The 11,666-nt window shown below is 44.8% G+C and overlaps 2 protein-coding genes across 4 annotated transcripts in view; one reads left to right on the top strand and one right to left on the bottom strand.

Annotated features, from left to right (window-relative positions):
* Positions 1-2,427, bottom strand: part of ZMYM3 (zinc finger MYM-type containing 3) — a 91,100-nt gene extending 88,673 nt beyond the window's left edge. For all 3 annotated transcript variants that reach the window (XM_019648012.1, XM_019648013.1, XM_019648015.1), the window contains exon 1: positions 2,332-2,427. The gene's annotated coding sequence lies outside the window, so the exon portion shown is untranslated. The remainder of the gene's footprint in view (positions 1-2,331) is intronic.
* The window catches only part of TAF1 (TATA-box binding protein associated factor 1), a 70,750-nt gene continuing 61,454 nt past the window's right edge, over positions 2,371-11,666 (top strand). Inside the window, 9 exon segments of the mRNA XM_019647970.1 lie at positions 2,371-2,494; positions 2,777-2,952; positions 3,943-4,057; positions 4,198-4,314; positions 7,758-7,877; positions 8,988-9,229; positions 9,615-9,833; positions 10,472-10,690; positions 11,056-11,263. Of these exon segments, the coding sequence (XP_019503515.1) occupies positions 2,371-2,494; positions 2,777-2,952; positions 3,943-4,057; positions 4,198-4,314; positions 7,758-7,877; positions 8,988-9,229; positions 9,615-9,833; positions 10,472-10,690; positions 11,056-11,263 (1,540 nt within the window).

The following is an 11,666-nucleotide window of genomic DNA, read 5'->3' as shown; positions in this document are numbered from 1 at the left end:
GAATCATGTTGTACACCTGAAACTAATGTTATATGTCAATTACGTTTCAATAAAAAATAATAAACACAGGAAGGATAAACCAGAAATTAATGCAAATGGTTACTTATAGGGAGTCGGTGGGAATGGGGTAGAGGGCACAGGCATGGGAGCAAGATTTCTCTGGGAATAGCTTTTTATATGTAGTTTTGACCATGTAAAGGTTTGCATGTTTTAAAAATAAAATCACAGGCGGCTGGCTGAGTGGCTCAGTTGGTTAAGAACTTGCTCAAGAATGTGAGCTCTGAGCAACAGGGTCGCCGGTTCAATTCATGGCCCGAGCTGAGCTGCCAACAGGTGGCAGGATGGCTCAGCTAAAAAGAAAATTAAAATAAAAAATAAATAAAATTAAATAAAAAATAAAAACAAATTCTAAAGTTGAATACAAACAGAAACAACTCCACGGAGGAAAACAAATGATTCAAGTAATTTTTAGTATGTTCTCAGTAGGATACATTCTAAGGAAGGAAAACTGCAAAAAACTTCTGAACTTTACTTGGGTTTATCATTAGTAACGGTATTGGTCTTGTAATATTGGAAAGGGTACATATATTGCTCTTGGGAACCAGGGTTTTCATTACAGAGAAGCAAAATACAAATATGAAATGGAGGGAAAGTGAGGAAGAACCCTGTGGAATTGGATCTGAATTGGAGATATCAATATAAACTCGTTATTTTTTTACCTCTGTCCACTGAAACGGCATATAAGCCATGATGCCCTAGTTTCTAAACACCATTCCACTAAAAGGAACCAGGGCTCCTTGGAGAAATGGCTAATATCAGTCAGGTCCAGGACAGGGAACGCACACAGTAAGCCTAGAACATCTTTTGCCAAAAAGCAAGGAAGTGCTCACAGACTAACGGATTGTGTCCAAAGGACACAGGAGCCAAAGTGAAATGGTTCCTGCTGGACAAATCCGGGACAGTTTGAGCATCAAAAAGGATGATGATGGTGCTAGATTATAACACATTAACAATGCGAGAAGGGAGGTAACTAAAGGGGAAGTTCTTAACTGAATAAGTCCAGTTAATAAATTTAGAAAGAATTTAAGAATTAGAAAAAGCACCCTTTTGCACTCCCCCAATATAACTGATTCAGGCGAAGATCATCCAGGGATGCTAAAACCATTGTGGGTAAAGGTAATGGGGAACATACTATTCACATAATCTCTAAGTATCACCGCATAGACTATTTACTGATTAAACGGGGAAAATGTGCCTTTGCGATGGGCAGATGTGGTGGTAACCATTTTTTGAAGTGATCAAATTTAGCATCACCAGTATTGCTACAGCGTGACATTGTGCCTTCTGGCAGCTGGTAAAATATTTAACCTGAATCGGGCCAGCTGAATGGCGCGTTGGTTAAGAGGTGGCTTGGGACGCCAGCTCTGAGCAGCAGGGCCCCGGCTCAGATCCCACATGGACCAGAGACACTGCCCTCTACAGCTAAGATGGTGACCAACAGCTCAGCCTGGAGCTGGGCTGCCGTGAGTCGCCAGGACTGCTAGGCTGCAGTCCCTGTGGCAGTGGGTTGCCATGGGCTACCGTGTGTAGCCAGCAGCCAGCATGGCCGTCCGGCCGTCCAGAGGCTGGCAAGCGACTGCCTCACCCGGGAAGAGCATAATGATAATACCAACATGGGCCATTGAAGTGACGTCCTCCACAACTAGACTGAAGAACAAAAGGACAGCAACTTGTCTGTTCCCCTTCCGATTCCCCAATGCTGTTTCCTACCCCAATTCCCCAATAAAATCTTTAAAAAATTTAACCTGAATCAATTTGAAGAAACAAGTCTATGAATTCACACTATGGAATACTTTTGAGTCCACTTGCCTGGATTCTTCTAAAAATGCAGTGTTGTGCAAAGAAAAAAGGCTAATGGATTCTGGATTAAGAGACTATAAAGTAAAGGGAGATAACTAAATGCAATGCATGAACCTTGAGTGAGTCCTGGGTTGAAATGTAAAATGCTCCAATTAGGAGAATTGGGGAAATTTAAACATGGACTGTACGTTGTGATAATTGGATTGTTAATTTTTAAATACGCGACAATGGTATTGCGGTAATGTAGAAAAATGTCTTATTTTTAGGGGTAAAGAATCACGGTGTCTGTAACCCACTTTCAAATTATTCAGAAAAAAAACCTGGCAAAATGTTAACAATCATGAACCTAGGTGAAGGATCGACTATTCGTGTTACTTATGCTTTACTTTCACTTTTCCCGAAATAAAACGGAGGGGCAATCCATTTGTTTGGGGGAAATGTCAATTCTAAACAATTAAGTTACAAAGGTACCTCTGGCACAGAGCAATTAACGGCTGGTTTCTCGGTGGGATGAAGCGGCAAAACGGCGGACAGCTTGGACGAACGCCCGGTTCCCAACCGCACGTGTACTGCAGCGCGGTGACCCGCGTTTCTGCGCTGGCGGATCACGTAATCCAGGCGCTACTCCTGATTGGTGGAAAATCCGGCTGCGCAATAAGAATGCGCTTGCGAAGAAAAGCAGAAGGGGGCGGGACCAAGCTTTTTGTTGACCAATCGTTTCCACGCTCCCAGCTTTCCTGCCGAGTATGGTCGAATCAAAAGCCTTTAGTAAAGTAGTAACACCAATTCTACTTTTTCGCAGGACGGCCGGCCCTTCCGGTTGCTTTCGTTATTCCATTTCCGGTAGAGGCTGGTAAGGTCAAAGAGCACTTTGAGTCACTTTTGAGCGACTCAAGTTTTTATTTCCGGCCACTAGGACTCACCCGGAATATTTTCATACCCGCATCCGCTGCCATTACTGCAGCCGCCATCATGTCGGACATAGACAGCGATGAAGATTCCGCTGGAGGCGGCCCATTTTCTTTAACCGGGTTTCTTTTCGGCAACATCAATGGAGCCGGGCAGCTGGAGGGCGAAAGCGTCTTGGATGATGTGAGTGAGTGGGCATGGGAATAGGGCTGAGGGTGGCGTGACTAAGAGCAGGTGGAGTGAGGAGAGGAGCGGGCGCTTAGGAACCCAGAATAGAGGGCGAGGTGGCCCGCCCTTTGTGAGAGGGTGCCGTGAGCATAAGAGGGACCTACAAACGGATGCCATCCCCGTAGATCTTGCAGCTCAGTTCTGGGCGAAGGAGGGGAGCAGAGAGGAGGCAAGACCCCGTAGGTCAGGGGCGCTGACGTGGGTGGCTTTGGAAATAGCCTTTTCCCTATCAGGCTGCAGGAAAAACAGCAGCTTACCCTAGTGAGGTTGCTTTTAAACTGTTGCTATGAGAACCTTCTTGGGGACTCCTGAAACTACATTTCTGACATCGCTGCGCGGAGATGGCTCTAGAGCAGGAGGACTGGACAGAACCTGGAACAAATCGTGTGGTTCATTCCCCAGTTCTTAGAACACTGAGTGACCCAACCGTTTGAGGGAGACTCGTTCTCGTCCCAGTGCACTAATTAGGCAGTTTCCCCAGGGTTCACTGACATTCATGAAACCGTGCCCCGTGCTCAACTAAAAGTCACCTGCTTTCATTAAAGTTCATTTTCTCAAGGAGAGCATATTAGCTAATATCCCTCCTCCCCTGCAACACACACGCAAGGGAGCAAATAATTTCTTGCCTTCTTTATCCAACATGACCTCAGTTGCCTTAGCCTTTTTTCAGAGAGCTACTGTTCCATTTATTTACTCTTGGTGATGGTTTTTTGAATCATCTTACGTTGCATTAAAGTATGGTGATGAAACTGACCACGTTAATAAAGATCTGATTAACTGGGAGTGTAGTGGAAGGCTGACAGTCTTGAATGTGATGCTCTTTTTAGCACACTGCAGAATCATTTTGCATACGTACAGCTTTGTGGATCGGGAAAGTAAGCCTTGTGGTGTTGCAAGCTTAGGTTTAGTTGTTAACTGCAACTGTGGTGCTGTCCCTTTTTTCAGGAGTGTAAGAAGCATTTGGCAGGCTTGGGGGCTTTGGGTCTGGGCAGCCTGATCACTGAACTCACTGCAAATGAAGAATTGACTGGGACTGATGGTGCTCTCGTAAATGATGAAGGTGAAGTGTGGGTCATGGGGAGCAAAGCGGGGGAGGAGGCTAGCTACTTACTGTACATGTACTTCTCAATGGGAATTACCAAAGGGGGTGAGAGTTGCTTGGTCGTTGACATGTGTCTCCCCCCCCCCTTTTATTTATAGGATGGATCCGGAGTACAGAAGATGCTGTGGACTATTCAGACATCAATGAGGTAGCAGAAGATGAAAGTCGAAGATATCAGCAGACAATGGGGAGTTTGCAGCCCCTTTGCCACTCAGGTGACTCTTTGGTGTCATGGACAGAACATTCTAGTGCATTTTCTTGCCATGTAGTCCAGTTTGTTTCTGTGCATGCTTTCTGCCATTGTTTCTGCTCTCTCCCTTTGTCAGCTCAGTTCTAAGAGCTGCTGTCCTCTTTTGTATTCTGGGGACGTGTCACCATACTCAGGCTTTTATTCCTCATACTGGTTAGTCCCAAATTCTTGATGCATGCCAAGTAAGGATGATAATGCTTTCCTCCTTGTCATCTGGTCAACTCAGTTTGTTAGACATTGAGTACCTGTTATGTGCCCTAAACTGAGATAGATAGGATGGTACAAAGATAGTCAAGCCCATTTTCCGATGTTGAGGAGCTCAGTTCCGTGGTCTAGAATCTTGAGTTTATTCCTTTCACTGCTCTACACTACCTCTCACGGCTTGAAACTTGTACATGAAGTTCGTTGTTTATTCATTGTCCACTGCTTTGAACTAGATTTCAGGCTGCTGAGAGGTGTATATAAAACCTTGGTAAATACTCGAACTTGGTTCCTTCAGGACCAGTTTATGGATTTGAGTGCTGCTATATGGAGAATGAACTGCACCCACATACAAAAGAAGTAACCCAGAAAAATGGAAGATACCTCACTCTCAGGGATATTAGCATTTAGAGGAGATGGGGTAAATGAATGAAAAGCGTGATTATTCATCAGAAGACAAACCAGCTACAAGCTCATGTTTCTGTATAGTGTTGTATTTGGTTTTGAGGCGTTTCCAGAATAGCTAACTCAAATAGCATCACTGTGATTTTTGAGCACCCTGACTTAGGGTAAGGAGAGGGTGGTAGGAGCTCTGAGCTTTCCGGGATGTTGTAATTTTCAGGTTTGAACTTACTGTCTTGGCTGGGGATCATAAGGAAGAGGATAGGTGGGGGTTCCCAAGTTGTTTTTTTTTTAAGATTTTATTGGGTAATTGGGGAAGGGGAGCAGCGTTGGGGAATTAGGGAAGGGGAACAGAGAAGTTGCTGTCCTTTTGTTCTTCAGTCTAGTTGTGGAGGACGCCGCTTCACTGGCCCATGTTGGTATTATCATTCCGCTCTTTCCAGGTGAGGCAGTCGCTCGCTGGCCACTGGACGGCTGCTCACGGTGACTCTTGGCCACTCACGCCGGCTGCCGGCCACTCACGGTAGCTTACGGCAGCCCAGCTCCAGGTCGAGCTGTTGTTCACCATCTTAGCTGTAGAGGGTGCAGCGTCACTGGCCCTCGTGGGATCCGACCCGGGGCCCTGCTGCTCAGAGCTGGCGTTCCAAGCCAACTCCTAACCAACACGCCACTCGGCCGGTCCCCAAGTTGGGTTTTATGAGCTGACCTGGAAAAGGAGGATGCTGCATTTGATAGAGTCTCAGGACTCTGGGATATTTTTTTCCTAAGTTCCCTGCCCTCTGTGCCCTTCACTTTCTCCTTCCCTTGCATTGGCCCCTTCACACAGCTTGATTTCCAAGGGTGCTTCTTTGGAGTAATTGGATGTGGGGGAAGGTCATCAGAAAAGGCTTCATGGAGGTGAATTTTGAGCAAAATTTTGTAATACAAGGTTTGGTGGAGAAAGGAGCAGGGCATTTTCGTTTGGAAACATGGCTTGTCTAAAGGCTTGAAGGTAGAAATAAGCAAGTAGTGTAGGGGGAGTTGATCAGAATGTTTTCTTGAAAGGAGTGGAAAACATATTGTCAGATAACAAGAACCCAGGCTAGAGGGATTTGCCAGCACCTTTATGTATGTATTAGTTGGGGTTTGATGCCACAAAGGATTATAAACCAACACAAGTTGTTAAGTAAGAGGCAGGGTGGTATAATGAAAAGAAAATGGACTTCGGAGTCAGAATGCCATAGGTTCAACTCCATATTTAGTTTGACCCTAGGAAAGGCGCTGAGTCTCTGAGGTTTGGGTTTCTCATTTGTAACAGTTCCTCAGTTTTCTTGTCTGCAATAAGGATGATAATACCTACCTCATTCATAGGGTTTTTGTAGGAATTTAAGTTTGTTCTCATGTGGTGTGAAAGCACCTACATAATACAGTGTTGGGGTGGGTCTCTGTCAATGTTAACATTAATTGCTTTTTCTTCCTAAATGGAATCAATAGGGACACTTGTTGCTTTGGGATTTTGATTAGCAAAAGGGTGAGGGGGCAGAGTTACTTGGAGACTGTTCTTGCAGTCTAGACGTAAAGTTATCAAGTGACAGTAGTGGAAAATGATAGGCAGGGTCAAACTTGAGAGTTGCTGATAAAGCATCAGCAGGATTTGGTGAGTGAGGAAGTGTGTTGGAAAGAGTACAGGCTTTGTTGTTAAACCAGGCTTGAATTCTGACTTTGTCACTCAAAACTCTTGTGACCCTGGGTAAATCGCTTCACTTCTACATCTCAAAATAATTCCTACATTGCAGCAGTATTGGGAGGGTTGTAGGTAAAATAGCTACAAATACCTGGCACATAGTGGGAGTTCAATAAGTGGAAGTTACTATGATGACGGCTGTCAGTGACTGATTAGAAAAGGTGTGTTGAAGTGGCCGGCCGAGTGGCTCAGTTGGTTAAGAGCTCACTCAAGAGTGTGAGGTCAGCAACAGGGTCATTGGTTCCATTCACGGTCCAAGCTGAGCTGCCACTGAGCTGCCAGGAGGTGGCAGGAAGGCTCAGCTAAAAAAAAAAAAAGAAAAAAGAAAAGGTGTGTTGAGGGGTAAGAAATTGATGGAGACAGGAGACTAAAGTCATAAGCTGGGAAAATGAGGATGGCAGCGGTATTGATTGTAACAAGGGCATTGAAGAGGGGAAGGGCATTTCAACGTACAGGAGAGGTAGCTGTTGAATGTCTGAGTGGGAAGGCTCTTCAGGCAGAATGTGTTGCAGTTGTAGAGGGGGTAAGTCAGGGCAAGACATACAGATTTGGGTGAGATCTGGATAAAGGTGATTCTTGACCAAAGGGAATGGAGAGTGTAGAGAGAAATAAAAGCAGAGTGTTCAGGACCAAGTACTGAGTGATGCCAGTGGTTAAAGGGCAGTGAAAACAACAAGCTGCAGAAAGTAGAAAAAAAATGTGTCAGGGACATGGGAGGTGAGAAGAGAGAAAGCCCAGTCTTAAAGGAAACTGACAGAGAAAGAATAATGTTAAATTTAATTACGAGATTGAGCGGGGTGAAAATAAAAATGAAAACAGGATTTGATGGGGAGAGAGAGCAAAGGTTTTAAACCTTCTTGGGACCTCCCGAAATGCCCAAGTGAGGTATGCATAGCGTTACAGCATTTGGCGATATCTCGACGCCCTCTCTTTCTGAAGACGAGCTGCATCTCCTGTGTGTTCTTAAGAGGCCTGCTGCATAGTGCTTCATGTGGTGCTTTAAATTCTGAAGTGACAAGGGAGCCCAAGGCTGTTCTCTGACATTCTGGATATTGAGGAGATCCCTTTCTTGGTTTTGTCAGATTATGATGACGACGACTATGATGCTGATTGTGAAGACATTGACTGCAAGTTGATGCCTCCTCCACCTCCTCCCCCAGGACCATTAAAAAAGGAAAAGGACCAGGATGCTATTACTGGTGGTAAGCAGAGACTGGTTACTTTCGTCAAATGAGCAGGTTCCGTTCCTCAGCCCAGTCTTTTGGCATGAACACGGGGCTTTTGAAATTAAGCTACTGGCAAAGGATAAAACTTCTAAAAGTGATTCATACAATTTTCAAATTTCTGTGTGAAATGGAAGTTTTAATTTGAGAATGTTTGGCAACAGTATTTTAGCATGCACTCAAGAAAAAGTTCAGGTCAGTGGTTCGCAAATCTGGCTGCCCGTCAGAATCACCGCAAGTTAAAAAATACACGTTTCTGACTCTCACCCCTGGAAGATCTGATTCAGAAGATTTGGGGTAGACCCCAGGGATTTCAAAGCATTCTCCAAGGAAGTTCTGAAGCAACTGATCTGCATACTGGTACTTGGAAGCTACCTGTTCAGTTGACGCTTTTTAAAAGAAGTGATTAAATAGTGAAGGCACTCTAGAATGTGTATAAATCCTATAGAGGCAACTACCAGGTTCAGAGATTTCAAAGGTGGGGTCTTCAGTGATCATCTCACCTGTTCCTATGTCGGCAGCAGCAGTCAGCCTGTACTAGGTTAGAAGATGGGGAAAGAGCGGTGTCCTTGATCCTCCTGTGTTTTGAGGCTTATGTTAACCTAAATTCTTCCTATTAGAGTCATTTCCTTTTTAGTCTGCAGGCTAAATAGCATCAGTTAACTTTATGTCATAGATCTTATTCATGCTGAATAATTCCATTGTTTTCTTATGGGCTTAAAAAATTCTCCAGCTTATGGGTCCCTGAATCAGACATGATAGGCCTGACTGGTATAAAAGCGTTAATCGAATTTTGCTATTGGTCACATTCCTTTAACTTGACATACCTACAGAAATCAGTAAAATGCAGTAATAGTGTCTGTTTTCTCTCATCATAACCCTAGGGTGCCCGTTGCAAGGTGAGTTGGGGATGGTGGGGGATACTGAGTTTGAATGAATTTTCTGGGTTGCATAATACTAGTAATCTGGGTGCTTGGAACTATATCCCCTGCCATTGGGCCCTGCATATCGCCTAGAGTGGGTGTTGGCTGAATTTGGGGAAATATGCTCACAGTTACATGCCAAAGGGGTTTCTCTTCCTTGTTGCAGTGTCTGAGGATGGAGAAGGCATCATCTTGCCCTCCATCATTGCCCCTTCCTCTTTGGCCTCAGAGAAAGTGGACTTCAGTAGTTCCTCTGACTCAGAATCTGAGATGGGACCTCAGGAAGCAACACAGGCAGAATCTGAGGATGGAAAGCTGACCCTACCATTGGCTGGGATTATGCAGCACGATGCCACCAAGCTGTTGCCAAGTGTCACAGAACTTTTCCCAGAATTTCGGCCTGGGAAGGTAACTTTCTATGGGGGATGCTCACATTGCAAAGCACTGACCTCTTCTGAATACTGAGTTCTGTTCAGATGCTGAATATAGACTGGTTAAGATCAAGCTTTCCTTATTCAGTGACATTGTACCAAGGCTTTTTTTGAAGTTGTGTACGTTGTAGTACATGTGATTTATACAGTTCTCATTAGAAATCCTTTGTTTTAAAAGAAGTCCAAATTATTAAGGGATGCTTCTTGACTTTTTGGATAGATGTGTGGGTTTAGCACTCCTTCCTTGATCCCTCCCTGTTAGTTGAGTAGACCCCTCCTTCAAGGGAGTTCCCAGACCCAGCTCCTGCTGTTTTCCTATCTGACATTTAGTCTCTGACTCAGTTACGTGTTCTGTGTTCTAGGTGTTACGCTTCCTGCGTCTTTTTGGACCAGGGAAAAATGTCCCATCTGTTTGGCGGAGTGCTCGGAGAAAGAGGAAAAAAAAGCACCGTGAGCTGCTACAGGAGGAGCAGATCCAGGAAGTGGAGTGCTCAGTAGAGTCAGAAGCGAACCAGAAGTCTTTGTGGAACTACGACTACGCACCCCCACCTCCTCCAGAGCAGTGTCTCTCTGATGATGAAGTAGGCAAATTCGCGACCTGGGATTAAGACCTACAAGGGAGCAAAGGAGTTCGCCCTAGCGTAGGTCCAAATTGGAAATCACACCTTAGGCCGAGTCCTGTGCTGATTATCACTGAGTAGTCATGAGTTTAACCCCAGTGGTGTCCCTTCCCGATTGTAAGAGAAAAGTTGGGGGCAGGCAGATGGTGATACACACAGGCAGGTAGGACAGTTTGAATGACAAGGCAGTGTGCCATGATATACCTCATTGTTGTTGTTGTTGTTGTTTTGTTTTTTTTTTTTTAAATAAATGCTGTTTTACTTCTTTCTTTCTTTTTTTTTTTTTTTAAAGAATTTTATTTATTTTTATTTTTATTTTATTTTTTTAGCTGAGCCATCCTGCTACCTATTGGCAGCTTAGCGGCTACTCAGCTCGGGCTGGCTTCAAACCGCTGTTGCTCAGAGCTCAAACTCTTGTTTGAGCGAGCTCTTAACCAACTGAGCCATTCGGCCGGCCCATACCTCATTGTTTATATTCGAACTCCACACCTGTTCAAGAATCATCCTTATGGTTCCTCTGAGTTCCCCGCCTGCCTGTTGACTCTACAGCCTTAGGACATGAGGGATCAGGAACTCCCCCTCCCTTTTTTCTGTTACAGATCACAATGATGGCTCCAGTGGAGTCCAAGTTTTCCCAATCAACTGGAGATACAGATAAAGTGACAGATACCAAACCAAGAGTGGCTGAATGGCGTTATGGGCCTGCCCGACTATGGTATGATATGCTAGGTGTTCCTGAAGATGGCAGTGGCTTTGACTATGGCTTCAAACTGAAAAAGATGGAACATGAACCTGTGACAAAGTGTAGAATGATGGAGGTGAGCAACACTGGTATGTCAGAACAGAGTCGGTGTGCCTGGGCCCTATCACCATTATTTTACTTCTCAGTTGGGAAGGTAGTGGGTGGGGTTCCTTTGGTGGGAGATTTAGGCGGCTCAGCCTTTTGCTTGGTATGGTGTATCACCCTGGCAATCTAGGTATCGGCCTATTGCTACAAGGACTGTGTTTGTGAACTGAGTGCTGTGCTAGACTGGGAGGAGGAGGCGGGTCTTCCTCTATTATCAGGTTCTTCTGTCAAGTCAGGGAGCACATTTGATGTATCCGATGTATCTGATGTGGGATTTGGAGTGCGAGCTTTGACCAGTGACCCTTTGGGATTGTTGTCCCTCCCCTACATCTACAGGACTATAAGAAAGTCGAGGAAAGCAGCAGCACTGATCTTCTGGCTGATGAAAACTTCCTGATGGTGACACAGCTGCATTGGGAGGATGACATCATCTGGGATGGGGAGGATGTCAAACACAAAGGGACAAAACCTCAGCGTGCAAGCCTGGCAGGCTGGCTTCCTTCCAGCATGACTAGGAATGCCATGGCTTACAACGTTCAGCAAGGTGTGCCGTGTGTCCGGTGTGCCGTCTCCCACCTTGGGCACCCCAAGTGGGCCTAGCTGGGGTTTTGGCTGCTGCTGTAGGCTAGTGACATGGTGTGGATCTGAGCCCTGATTCTAGTCCATAATGACTTTTACACTATTAACAAGCTGGGATGGGACTCAGATTTCCCGCTAGAAAAATGGAAAAACCGCTTTGAAGTTAAAGATCTTTCTGAACTATAACAGTGCTTTATCTGTATAGTCTACTTTTGTTTCTGAAGCCCCTTTGTCATTCTAGAATTTGCTTTTTATCTCCTTAAATATGCAAAAAAAAAGATATGCCACATAGAAAACTTTGAAAATGCAATACAGTGTCAAAAATCACTGATAATCCTATCCAGAAATTATCACCTTGGTAATATTAA

Source organism: Hipposideros armiger, unplaced genomic scaffold (assembly GCF_001890085.2).
Source record: "Hipposideros armiger isolate ML-2016 unplaced genomic scaffold, ASM189008v1 scaffold_119, whole genome shotgun sequence".
Classification (NCBI taxonomy): Eukaryota; Metazoa; Chordata; class Mammalia; order Chiroptera; family Hipposideridae; genus Hipposideros; species Hipposideros armiger.
This window is presented reverse-complemented; position numbering and strand designations above follow the sequence as displayed.